At 38.2% G+C, this 13808-nt stretch overlaps 1 protein-coding gene across 2 annotated transcripts in view; it reads right to left on the bottom strand.

Moving 5' to 3' along the window:
- MLLT10 (MLLT10, histone lysine methyltransferase DOT1L cofactor) overlaps positions 1-13808 on the bottom strand; it is a 104208-nt gene that overhangs the window by 88263 nt on the left and 2137 nt on the right. For both annotated transcript variants that reach the window (XM_026039445.1, XM_026039446.1), the window contains exon 2: positions 12138-12217. In XM_026039445.1, coding sequence (XP_025895230.1) covers positions 12138-12217 — 80 coding nt within the window. The remainder of the gene's footprint in view (positions 1-12137; positions 12218-13808) is intronic.

Below are 13808 nucleotides of genomic sequence, written 5' to 3'. Positions count from 1 at the left end.
GAGCACCCAGTAACTCTCAGCACAGCGAGCCCCACAGCAGACACCAGCGAGTGCTTCCCCCCTTCCCTGGGGGCTGTAACAAGGGCCCTGAGCAGCCCACACCCTCTCCAACCCTGTCGCCCATTTCTTGCCCAGGCCAACTCACACCTCATCGTAAAACCGTTTTACTGCTCTCTTTCTCCAATGAATTTGACAAAAAAAACACCACATTTTTTTCATGATGTGCCTCAACATCTCTGCCTATTTAAGAATAGCAAGTAAAACAGTAAATACTAAACCACTATGTTTTTAATTTATTAGCACTTCTAAAACCCTACAGCAATCTTGAGTCAAAGAAAGTGATACTTTGACTCAAGAATTTGCAAATTCTGAAAAAAATTCCTAGACATTTCCAAACCAACTAGACTGTTGGTACAAAGGATGCTGCAGGAGAAAGGAATAAAGGAACWGTGTGCAAATAAAGCAATACGTACACATCTCAGAAAGCGAGTCACTTACAATTCCTTATTTGAGTGCTGGTCTGAACTGTGTCTCCTTTTCCCAGTGGACTTACGGGCAGCTCTTGCTGTATCCAAGGAAATGATAACAGACTAATCTCTCCACTAAATTCCTCTTCACATACAACCTGTGCAGAGCAAGAGAGCCTGCATATCTGCAGCAGCAGAGGGAACTCGGGGCTCTATATGGGCACTGAGATGGTGTCTCATATATGGGCACACTGACTACATATGGGCTCTCCTCTCCAGCTGTGGGTCCTAAGTCTCAGCCCTGACTCAGGTAGCGCCAGCTGAATTAGACTGAAAGAAGATGAAGGAAAAAGACACCAGCACTGGCTGACAGAAGACTGAAGTTGCAGCCAGTGACAGCTGTTCCCTCCTTTCCTATCCTTACAACGTGTAACATGGGACATCTTATTTTTTACAACTCCTTGATCGAACAGATTGAGTTCATGGATCTGGCTTCTGTCCAAGCAGAATTCAGATGAACTCTCAGCAAGAATTGCTTGGGACTATGAGATCTCCTGGAGAGGAGAAGAGAGAAACCAACCTCACAGATCTGCAGTTGGAACAGTCTGATAGTGTGATTGTCACAACGCACTTCAGAGCAACAAAAGTAGCAAGTTACTTAGGAGAAAAAAGACTGACCCGGTAACCTTAGCAGACAGATGAATTGAGACTGCCTGGGTCTGAAGAAAAAAACACGGACTCCTGAGGGCTCTTTTGGCAGTTGATCCAACCTTAAAAAGCCAGACAGCAGAGGCCTACAGCGGTCAGAAGCATGGGAGGCCCTGGCAGAAGGGGAAAGAAACAAATTCTTTCCTCATTATCAAAAAAGTGGAAATAGGTAAGAAGAAATAAAKAATAATAAAATAAGAATGGAGATGTCCGCTGGAGATAATGAGTGCAAAGAGCTCCCAGAAGGGAAGACTAGAAGAAGAAAACTAAAGAAAGGCCTTTTTTAAAACAAACAAACAAACACACACACACMCCACCACTAACTAACACTGCATTGCAGTCCAATTTGGCTCTACTGTATCACAGCCCAGAGTTTTCTCTCCCCATTTTTGATAAACATTCCGGTCCCTTTYGGCCACAAGGTACAACTACCCCACGCAGCACTACATCATGGCTAGCTAACAGCGCAGACCCCCGAGCAAACCAGGCAGACTCTCTGTGGGAATGTGACAAATCCTWGCATTGGAGCTCCTTTGGTTAACTGAACTCCAGCAAATTCTTCAAAGAGGAAAAGGAAGAAGAGCAAAGATACAAAAGTCTCTGTCTTGGTCTTTCACTTCCTCTGATTACATCAAGTAAAGAGAAAGACTCAGACCTGTGTAGACAGGGAAGATGGAGAGAACAGAAAGACTACATAAGTAGGAAAGAAGAAAATAATCGAATAATAGGAATGTAGCCTTTTTCTTCCCTCACAGTTCTGTAAATTGGGAGCAAGTTCCACAGAAAATGATCTGTCTCACTCTGCAGACAACACTGCACACCGTATCTTGTTTTAAGAAAAGCAGGGCCATAGAAACACTTTTGCAGGAATTCTTCCTAAAGTCTGCTCTAAGGCAGGCCAGTAGAGCTATGCACTCAAAGACTGGTTTTCAACTGAATAAACTCCTGCTGATCAACCCCCAGCAATACATTGCTAATTAACCTAAATAATACAAAAAGATCTACAACAGAATAAACAGACCGCAATTCCTAATTTTTAGCTGAAAAATTAGGCTGCAGTTCCAGCTGACTAATTCAGGTTCACCTTATGCTAACACAATTGCAGACTACAGCCAAAGGAGGATCACTTCTTGTCTCCTGCTGTGAACTTTCTACTGCTTCCCTTGCTGTTATAAGAGCATTCATTTGACCACATGGAAATCTTGATCAGCGAGGTAAAAATGAAGTACTTTCCCTCTCCCCTCTTCCTTTTTCGCACTTCAGTTTTCAGCCTGGTCACTTCTTTGAGCCCCTGCACTGGGTCACAGCAGGACCCTGCCTGCCAGGCACACAGACAAGGGACTGCACAAGGGCACAACCGCCCTGCTTAGGAAGTACCATCACCGATGCTGACTATCRGTGACTGACATTCCAACAGAGGGAMGCTTTTTATGGATTCTAAAATTCCAAGGGAATTCTTTCTGAAAGGAATAAAATATTATAATAATAATAATAAAAATTCCACTGAAACAGAATGATTTCTAGAGTAGGTCTAATTGACATAATTCTTGGACTCAGTCCTAGCCCTGTTTTTTTTTCATGTTTGTCTGATTTCAAGAATTTGAAGAGGCATAAGCCACATATGCAAACAGTTTGGTTTACAAGTTTACTTTCTATCTCAAACTGCATTCAGCAGGATGCCTCTTCTTCCAAAACAGTTCTCATTTAAAGGACATTTTGATTACTGAATTGCTGTGTCACACTGTTTGACAAACAAAGTGGGGTTTAACTAAAAGGAAATTATTTAAAAGAGTGAAATACGATTCTAATTTATAAATAAAATACCTTATGATAGATAATGCTGAACAGTAAGGTACACAAAATCAGTAACAGTTTTTGCAACCTGGTGCTCAGCCTCATTCAGTCATTTCCTCAATGGGATTTACAACTTTACATTCAAAAAAATAATAACCTGCTACTCATATTAATCACTAGTCAAACACTGAAGTGTTTAAATCCATTTTGTGTGTGTGTGTGTGTGTGTGTGTGCACGCACACATACGGGGGAAAAAAAAAAAAAAAAAAAAAGTCACAAACACTCATGACTGTCTTAAAACTTAACCTAGGAGGAAAAAGAGAGAGTGACAAACAATTTATTTCACTGTTTACCTAGTGAACCTGCTCACGACTGTGCCTATTCCAGAGCACATGATACTCCTGGATTCTTCTGAACACATCAAAACGCTCTCACTCAACATATTCTCAAAGCATGTGCTTGCATTTATGGAGGCAGCTGCTCAGAAGGCGAGTTTCTAACCGACAAGCTCACTAACTGGCCATCCAGATGCTCTTATCAGCCTTGCTGCTTCCCACTCGCCAATAGCTGGGAAGCTTTCAGTACAGCTGCTTGTGCTGTATTCCCACATTCCATGTCGGAGATTCATCCGGACAATATTCCATCCTGCGGCATCTCACCCCACGAATGTAAGAAAATACACAATAAAAAGCCCTCACCTCTGATATTCTGAACCAGATCTAGGATGATCTTTCCCAAGTTCATAGGTTTTGAATGTACTGAGGAGTCTTAGGGCTACTTCCAAGAACAAAGAGTAACTTGATATGGGTTAAATTGGCTCCAAAGGGCAAAAAACACCCATATGGGCAGTTACTGCTGCGAGTGTACACTAATTTAACGATGGCAGGCACATGGGCACTGTTGTCAAAATGTACATATTCAAAAACAAAAACTATATCTAGAAAATAACTATGCATACAAAGCTGATCATAACATATGGCTGAAGATTCAGTTATTCCCACGGTGCACTTACGCACTTAGGCAATCCTATCCACAACTAACCACTTGAAATCTTGTTTTTTTTTTTTTTTTAAACTTAAAACCTCTCTCTCCCCGAGTGTTTTGGGCAGCTTCATTGATTTAAAATAACAAAACAAAATATAATGGAGGTGAGAGGGAGGAAATAAGCACATATACATTAGAATGAAACCACCAATAATAAGCATATTTGATTTTTCCACTATAAAAAAAATCTGAAGAAAAAAAAAAGCAAAGTTATTTTAGCATTCAGTTTGTGTTAGATTCCAGCAAATGCTACTACACCAATGTAGACAAAGCTCCTACTAAAAGCCGATACCGTATTCTGAAGACAAACCGACATACACAAAATTGCAGCAACTACTTAACTGTTTCACAACACACAGCCAGRTTATACTGACCAGAAAACCCAGCTCTAATTAGTTCACTGGAGGCATCTAACAGAGGGACAATGCCTGAGCAGCCAACGAAGAACTTGTTTTCCAAGATAGGACAAGTAGATTTAAAAAAACAGATATTTGCAGAGTGGGGTGAACAAGTATACTACAAGTTTAGATCTTGGCATATTTTCTATCCGTGGATTGAGAATTTGCAGGCAGTTAGTACAAAACCAGACCCTACAACAGGATGTGTACCAGACTGACCATGTCTACATCTGCTGACAATAACTTACCCTCACAACCAGGGACATTTCATTTTTCCACTTATTCCTTAACTATCTATGAAGCAAAATTGATACTGCCAACATACAATGACTAGCCAAAGATCATTCCTGCAGCCCTTGAAGCCTTCAGAAAGTTCAATAAAACTAACAAGCATTTCCAGATGCTGCTGAAATTACTGAACTACTCCTCCCAACTTCAGACTGCATATTCATATTAAGTCCTTTTAACTCCAGTATTTTACTGATCTTCTCTTTGATGACTCTTCCTTAAATCAAATTAGGTACTTTCCAACTTCCCCTTCCAGTTTATTTTTCATTTTTGAAACCCCTGCCTTAGGACACTTACTGCAGTCAGAACTTTGCTTTTCATTTGCTCTGTATCACAGACAGGACAAACTCTGTACCCTCTTTTTCAAAAGCTGCCATGGGAATCCATGATCAGCCAACAAAGGGATTGCTGTCTGTACAACTCACACATTTTCCTAGGAATTAGCTCCTCAACTATAGCCATGCAGCAGGGTATCCTCTCATCAGTCTCAATCTTCAGTATCTGAGAATTAAAATCTTATTTGTAAGTCCATAAAAAATCCACCTTCTGTTTTTTTAATCCAAACAGCTCTCTAAATGAAAACCTGCAAGTACAAATATTTGAAGCAATAAAGTCAACACATTGCTAAATAATTACAGTTTCGGGTTTTTTAGTAAACACCTGACAAGAAGCAAGCTAGAACTACTGATGTCCAGTGCTTCTCACCCGTGATTCTCACTAGACTCCASCATCTCTAAGCAACAGGAAAGAAACACCGGGAAGCACCAGGGCTTCTGGCACCGCACGGAAGGCATCCGAGAATCCCCAACTGGCTGACACCACTAATAGAGCAAACGAACACGTTCTGTCAGGACTGCTCTGCGTAAGTGCTATGTTCTGCAACTTGACAACTTAAGAAATTAAGTCATCTCCATCTTCAAATAATCACTTCTTGATGCTGACAAATTTGCCAAATCTCTGTCCCATCTCTATTCAGTCATCTGTCTCAGGAGAAGTGGGGAACTTTTTTTTAAARCAGACACTTGACAGGTAGAAGAAAAACAGCGTGACTACCTGAACCATTTTGGGTTTTGTACCTGGATAAATTAGAGAGACTCAATCTAGTTCTCTTTATCACGAAAACGAATAAAAATACATGCAGATTCACTTAGGTCTGTCAAAAACATCTACAGATAATAAATTTACAGAACGTGACAAGAAGATTAGAGGCACTCAACATGCAAATCAGCATTCTTTTCCCTCCAAGACCATCCAGTCAGCATGTACTACAGGTGACATTTAGTCATCCTTTTACTCCACACACATAAGGCAGCTAGAAGAGAGATAAGAGAATTCAACTGAACATTATCATGACACACAGCTCTCGTAAAAGAGGCAATATCAAAATCTGGTTCCAACTTCACAAGTCCGAAACCATGAATTTCTCACTGTATATATGAAACCAGCAAGTCTTGCCAGATGCTGCAGAAATCACAGACAATTAAACTTTAAGATTCATGCATTCACCTAAAGGAAAAGTGTCAGAAGACTACAAAAATTATCTGACACATTTGGCTGGATTTCCAACTAGCTACCCCAGCTTCTGTCAGCAGGCCAATCGTATGACACTGATCCTGGTATTCTCCAGTGATATATTACACTCATACCCTAAAATTTTCTAGGTACAATATAAAATGATTGCAGGTACTTTCAAGGTTCTCYGCATTTGAGGAGCTTTTTGTTTATTTTAGAGGCTGCTTCTGCCTGTGTTTGAACATTAATTAAACAAAACTAAAGATTTCAAAATGTTTCTRTGTAAGAATTTAGCAGTTTCTACAATAATTTCTTAATAATTTTGTTCCAGAATTACATCTACCAAAGGTACCTGGTAAATCAATATCTATGTTAAAAAAATAAGGTAGTACTTCAGTGATGGAATTATTTGGGGTATAGATGTAGGTAAGCTGCAATTAAACAAAACTGTTTTAAAAAAAGAGTTTTTTCCTCATGCAAGACAATGTTTCAAATGAATTTTTGAATTCAGATGTGCATTTAAGAATCAAGCACCAAGGATGCATATAAGCAAGGAAGAATGCAGCACAAAAAGAAAAAAAAAAAGCAGCGCAGAGGCAGCAGTAGCAGGAACAGCAATAATACTCACATTTTGATACGCAGAGCACACACACGCATAAAGATTCAGGTCACCAGTTACAATGGARGATGTATAGAAACTACATTCTGATTTTGTCGTATGTTCTACCATTTGTACCACAAATACTCATGACCAGATATAATTCTGGTCATCTCTCAGTGTTGCAGTTCAACAAAGTTAAGAATCTGTAATAATTACTTATAAGAAATTAATTTAATGGGAAAAAAAAGACTTGCTCAAGGAATACAAAGCAGGCAACAGTCACTGATCTATCTACTGGGCAAAAAACACACATCACTCAACCTGCAAGGCTTTAGACTCAAAGCAGACATTCCACACGCTAAGCTTAAGCATCTTTAGACACTCATTTTATTCTAGTTAAGCAGATATGAAAAGATACTCATTGCCTCCCAGTTGCACAGTCAATCAAAGGATGTATTAGGCTTTGTTCTTTCAACAGAGCCCATTACTAATAAATAGCAGTTTCACATACGTGTAAAAAAACCCTTCTAGTATTTTGTATTTTACAGTCACTTTCCTCTCTTATTTACAAGCTTCCTMTTCTACTGCTGTGTAAAAAACCCACACAAATAACATAAGTATTTTGGTCTATCTTTCTGCTGTATGCTCAAAAATAAAGTAAGTTTCTTCTTACTTGCTATAGTAATCTGGGGATTAGCTGTAGTAGCAGATTCCCATATAAATTATCCCTTTAACTTAGGAAAAAAAAAAAAAAAAAACAGAAACATACAAACACACATACATTTCAATACTGCAGTAAGGATTATTTGAGGAGATATCTTCAAATAAGATACATAAGTACTAATCTGAAATTATTTGCTGGCCAGTATTTCAAACTGAAAAAAAAAAGGCAGAAAGCAACAACTTGAACAACTTGCTTTACTTTTCATAAAATGAAATAGATGACCTCTTCTGTCTCTGTTGTGACCATAATTACTTGTATTCATTTCAGTGCAAATATACAAGTGTAAAAACCACGCTAAACACAGCTGTAAACACAGGCATAGAGATCCTAGTCCCACATAAAGAGCTTGCTGAGCCCAAACTGTCAGAACTCTGATCACAAACCTATCTGCATGATACAAAGTCTACATTCCTCTTTCCTCCTTCATTGCCTCCTCTTCTAAAGGCAAAACTTATCCTGTATAAATGCTTTAGGCAAGGAAAGGGTGGGAGGGTTAACTAAGGATACACCATACAACTCTTATGAGCAAATCTGTAATAACAAACTTGTAGAATATATATGATGAAAGCTTGGCAAAAGGAATCTTGGGAGAAAAAGAAAACTATAACCCTTGTGTTATAGACTAAAAAAGTAATAATAAAAAAACTCTGTTCTAAATTGTTCAGGCTGTGGATCATCTGTGCAGCAGATGCAGAAACATCTCGGGTCTGGCAGGATTACTAGTAGGAACCATCACTAGGAGAACACAACGTGCCTGACCTRGCTTTGGAGGTAGCCAGTGTAGCTGCTTCCTACAGCTTCTGAAGCCCAGGATCCTAATTCTGGGGCACTGTATGATCTAACCTGATCCTGCAGAGATGGTCTTTCTATCCCAACACTTACAGACTTATAAACATGTGCAAGTGCAGCAATTCTAGACTCAGCTGAAATGCAGATGAGCACTAGCTCCAGTCCTATGTGGGTAGCTCCACAGGATGTCACAGCCCTTCAACACATTCCCCAGGACTAAAGTGCAGGTGGTTTGTTTAGGCCAACTGTAGTGACGCACAAACACAGACACTTCAGAGCCAACACTGCACTCAATTCTGTAAGACTTCCCATCAAAAAGACACAAACACAGACATGTCGAGTGCAGAAACCACCATCTTCACCAAGCTGGAGCATTTATTATTAGCCAAGTACAAACTGAATTCTTCCAGAGCCAATCTTATACTCATAACATGCATATTCCAGTGAATCCAGATTAACAGTTTATTATTTCAGTTGCAGAGCTACAAGCAGGCTGACCTCACAGTGGTAAACTGAGCTGTGCTTGAGCTAATAAAACATTCTGGAATTCATAACATTGAAGTTCATTTCAGAAATCTGCTCTGTGGATTAATAAGGACCAGTACCCACGTGTAGGTAATATGCCAGACACAAGCTAACTGGTTGTGCACACGCTGCATGGCTCTGTACTGCCTGGTATCACACAAATTACTCCAGGTCTTCTTCATCTTCATCATAAGCACAAGGGAAGAATAGACAGCAATAAAATGCAAAACATGGTGTCACTTTGCTCCTCACTAAATGTTGTGATTAAATCACTGTTATTACAAATTATCCAGAAAGAGGTATGACACATAACAAGCTGATGGCAAAAAAAAAGTTTTTTTTAAACAACAGTAGCACTGCCACCATTCCCAAACTTTGGTTCCTAGAGCATTCCAGACATGGTAGTAAATATCTGCATAGCATATATACACCTTCCAACTTCCCAAGGTAGCATGGCAGCCCTTACTACTCCATATACGCACATTCTCACAGAAATTTCCTCACACTAACCTACATGTCCTGCTTATCTTTTTGAATCTGAAATTCAAGGATATCTGCACACATCAGAAAGGTTACATGCAGGGTTGTAGCAGCCAATCTTGACACGGATAAAACTGAGAGAAGTTGCTGCCCAACCATGTTGAAGAAATTCCTATTCCACGCTCACCATACACCAGCTAAGGTAAATAAGCTGATTTGGGGGACAACGAAAGACCTTTCACACATACAAAATTATGAGTAAATAGTTACCAGACGCCTCCATCTAGTCAAACAAACTATTCGAGTTTGCAGATCTCAGTTGTTTGCAGACATAAAATCATGACTCACTAGAGCCAAGACAGAGCACAGCCTTTGAGACATGAAACCGGGCTCCCCAGCCAGCAGCAGACCATTCAGAACCCAAGATCCTGGGGACTACCTTGCTGTCCAAAGACAAACACAAACCAGCCAGGCAGCTTCCAGGGCTGACCCATCACAAGCAGACAGAAGAAGGGAGACAGAGCAGACACCAGTGTTAACAATGGAGAGCGTGTGGGAAGCCAACTGCTCCAGCCTGCTCTTAAGTCAACTTCTTCAGCGCCCAACTCCAGGAGTTACACGTTCCTGAGAGCCAACTGCTTTCAGTCATTAAGGCATGAATAATTTAAGCATGAACAATTAACTGTGGTCTCAGAATCGGTTTATTTGCCCAGTAAGCAATAACTGCAGCTTTATGTGTGTGTGTGTGTGTGTGTGTACACACACGAGGAGCATCAGCAGGGAAAAACATGACAAGAGTGAAAAACTCTCATATCTCTCATTTTAGAGATGAAACTTAAGAGGCATATTAAAGACAAGTCAATTTAATTCTGATTCTCTTCCTAGACAGAAATGCTATCAGAAGAACTAAGCCTCGGTCTCCTGTAGCCACGAACAGGAAATTTACTTTTGCAATGAAATAGGATACAAATTCGGTGTGCAATAAGCTTGTACAACAGCGTTCCAGTTCTCTGTACCAAAGTCAGAGATTCAGTCCAGTTTCAAAATGCTGAGGGCTTTCCCAAGACATCCCACAGGCAGCCACCATATCTGCAACACACTTACATACAGGTAGTTGTTAAAACTTGTGCTGTTGTCAACCTGTTCTACCACACGTGCCCTTACAACAATTTGAGAACCACTTAAACCTATGCTACACTACAAATGGGGAAGATTCTATATCTAGATCACTAATAGTCTTGAAGTGCACCACAAACAGGTGGAAATGGCAGAAATGAGAACAAAATATCCTGGACAGAAAAATCACATTTGTCAGTATTCCTTGCTAACAACTTCAAACAGACAAGAAACACACAACAACATCAAAGCTGTTCTCTTTGATAAACTCAAGAAATTATCACATGCAGTGAGACACCTTATACTTTAGACTCCATATTCATTCCATGTGTCAATAGAAGTCAGTCAATTGTATCCTAAAGTCTGATGAGAACTCCCTACCACACTCAAAAACCACCAACAACAACACTCTTTCCACTCGCCTCTCACTTTCCTATCTTACACATCATTCAAATTTTTATATAAAAAAAACTTCGGTATCATCAAAAAAAGTTACTATTAAAGCTTGCTCTTCCCAAGAAACAGTCTGAACTAGCAAAAAGAAACAGTCCTCTTTTCCAATAGTAGTATTTTTGTGTTTCTGTTGACAAACATTTGGAGAGTACATTACTTTTAATTTATTCTTGCTCACGCCAATAGAAATGCTTTAGAAAGTCTATGAAAGACTAAGTCACTAAGGCATTACAAAAATACTAACGGCAACTCCAAAAAGGGTAGAGAAATTAAATTCTTCAGTCATGTGTCAAAAATTCATACCCAAGCTTATACTGCAGTATAAAAATCCTGTCATTTTATAGTACTTAAGCAAATCTTTAGTTACTGTCAATGACTGGCAGAGTGTTTACATGAGCTGTTTTTCCTTCTTTAATGTAAAGATTTGCTAAAAGGCTCTTTATTTGTTTTTAGTTAGAAGTAGTTTACATTGCCATAGAATACTGTACACTCTTCCTTTTAATATGATAGAATCATTTTCAGAGGTAAATGAACAGGCAGTCTTTCTAAATATTCACCATTATCTTTTGCTGTGGAGTTAATAAAAAATGCCAACTAAGGATAAGTGATTCTCTTTTTCTACTGAAAGTGACTGCTATTATGCAGCTTGATCTAACAAACCTGACAAGAAAGAACAGTCAAGCTGCATGTAATTGAGAGGAAAAAAAAAAAGGGGGGGGTTGTTCAGAAGGGTTGTTCAGAACATCCCCAATAATTCATCACAAAAAAAAAAGTTTAAAAAGTGGAGAAAAAAAACATTTCTTTGAACAGAATCATCATATGACAAGTCAGTTCTAATTCGAGATCCCAAGTTAAAAAGAATAGAGACAATTAGTTTTTACTAAATAGAAGTTTTCAACTTGGACTCTAAAGCTACTGTAAAACAAAAGTGGAGACAGAATCTATTTCCTTCCTATGTTCATCTATACAAGTATCTAACAGACAATATTTCCCAACCCACAAGACAGGTAATAAAATACTCTTTGAAAATATGGCGTAACAAATATCAGAAATTGTCAAAATACTTCAGAGATAGTTGAGGTATTTCAATTAAAAATAACAAACATCTTTCTGATAGCACTTAAATAGAATAATGACAGAAAGCTAAGCTATTTTCTACCATTACTGAGATATTTGAGTAAGTATTATCCACACAAGCATATCACAACTTGCATTACTTAATAAGCAAAGCACATACCACTCTGGCTGCTCTTTCCTGAGATTCACACTTCCTGCAAAACCAAGGTCCAGTGGGTACTTGAACAATTCCATAGCAAGCTGTTTTGAACAAGATAAAATATTTCAGCAAATGTAAGCATCGCTACAGGATAACTAATACTAAGCTCTTTCATAACATTCATACTGTAGATCTCAAACCATTTTATCAAGGTAAGTTGACATCTATACACCATAAATCAAATTCCATCAAAACATCACCAGAAATGAAATACAACACACTTTCATTTAATTTTTTTCATTATGATTAAACTAAAAAAAAAAAATACTTATAAATACCTTGAAAAGTAAGACAGTCATTCAAAAGCAGATGTTTTATATACTGTTTTGCTATTTATTTACTGCAAAACAGCTAAAACAGCTTTACAATAACAAACAGCTGTCATTTTGCTTAAAAGCACTTTACAACAAAACTAAGAAGAACTAATAAATCTCAGTTTTCTTACTCTTTTTGAGTAAGAAACATCACTGATCTTAAACAGGGAATAAGAAACAGAACAAAGTTTAGAAGTTTTGTTTTTTCTCCTGAAAGTTCACATGAAATGACAAATACAACCTAAATTGAGCTTAAGTCATGTGTAACTAGATCAAGCCTGGAAAATACATCCTTACAAAACAGATTTTGAGATATGCAAATTTTCTCTTGCAAAACTGTCATTTATGTTTCTATAGAACACAACAATTCAGAGCTTTGAAAGGAAATTCCACCCAAAAAAAAAGATTTATAGTTCATGTTGAAATGCATAGCTCAGAATTCTAACCAAGAACTGTTGATGTAATGAAGCTACAAGAACACAAGTACTGTGAGTATATTAAAATACCTCTATAGCTTCATGACTAATACCTACAATGAAGATGAAAAAAAAACCCCTCAAAAATATACCTTGACTCTGACGATGTATTTTTAAACTCAATTTTATCAATTATTATATTTTGTTTAAATAGAATTTTTGATTTAACTGTGTAACTAACTCAAAAATAGGTAAGAGGTATCTGATAAATTAAGAGATAAGAGGAAAAGCAGAGATAGAATCAGTATCCACTAGTACCTGGTTTATGTTAGCCTGAAGGCGGGAAGGGGAGGGCGAGGGTGGGAAAGGGAAGAAGGCTGCAGGAACAGTATTGTGGATTCTAAAACATCTGGCTAATACACCTTTCCTTCCATAAAGGAAATTCAACTAAATTATTTCCTATAATATGCATAAATATAGTCATTCTAAGATCAGTTGTCAGGTTTCAAACATACTACCCAAGTTCTGACGGACCAAACTATCTTGATAACTCTTTTTTTACTATAAAGTTCTTTTAGCATTACAGAAAACATCTTGTTTTAGTTGCATTTATATTAAGTACAGATGGGGGTGTCTTTGAATTCCTTTTTAGAGATTAAATGGGGACTCTGAATACGCAATTGCACATTTAAATTAGCAAGAGACAGTGTAGAGTAAGAAACTAATTATAAAATTCAACTCCAGAGACAAAGCTTGCAATTAGATCCAAAAGCAACACAAGCTGGGCAAAGACCAAAGCTGAAGTGAAGCTTTTATATCTGCAAACCTAACAGAGTACAACTGGGGAAAAGAAAGAAAGAAAAAAAAATCCGGTGTTTACAGCAAGAAGGGAGAGAACTCTG

This window comes from Nothoprocta perdicaria, unplaced genomic scaffold, assembly GCF_003342845.1.
Source record: "Nothoprocta perdicaria isolate Ctin4 unplaced genomic scaffold, notPer1 scaffold_23, whole genome shotgun sequence".
NCBI classification, from domain to species: domain Eukaryota; kingdom Metazoa; phylum Chordata; class Aves; order Tinamiformes; family Tinamidae; genus Nothoprocta; species Nothoprocta perdicaria.
The sequence above is the reverse complement of the archived record's forward strand: the minus strand, read 5'-3'. Positions and strand labels throughout refer to the sequence as shown.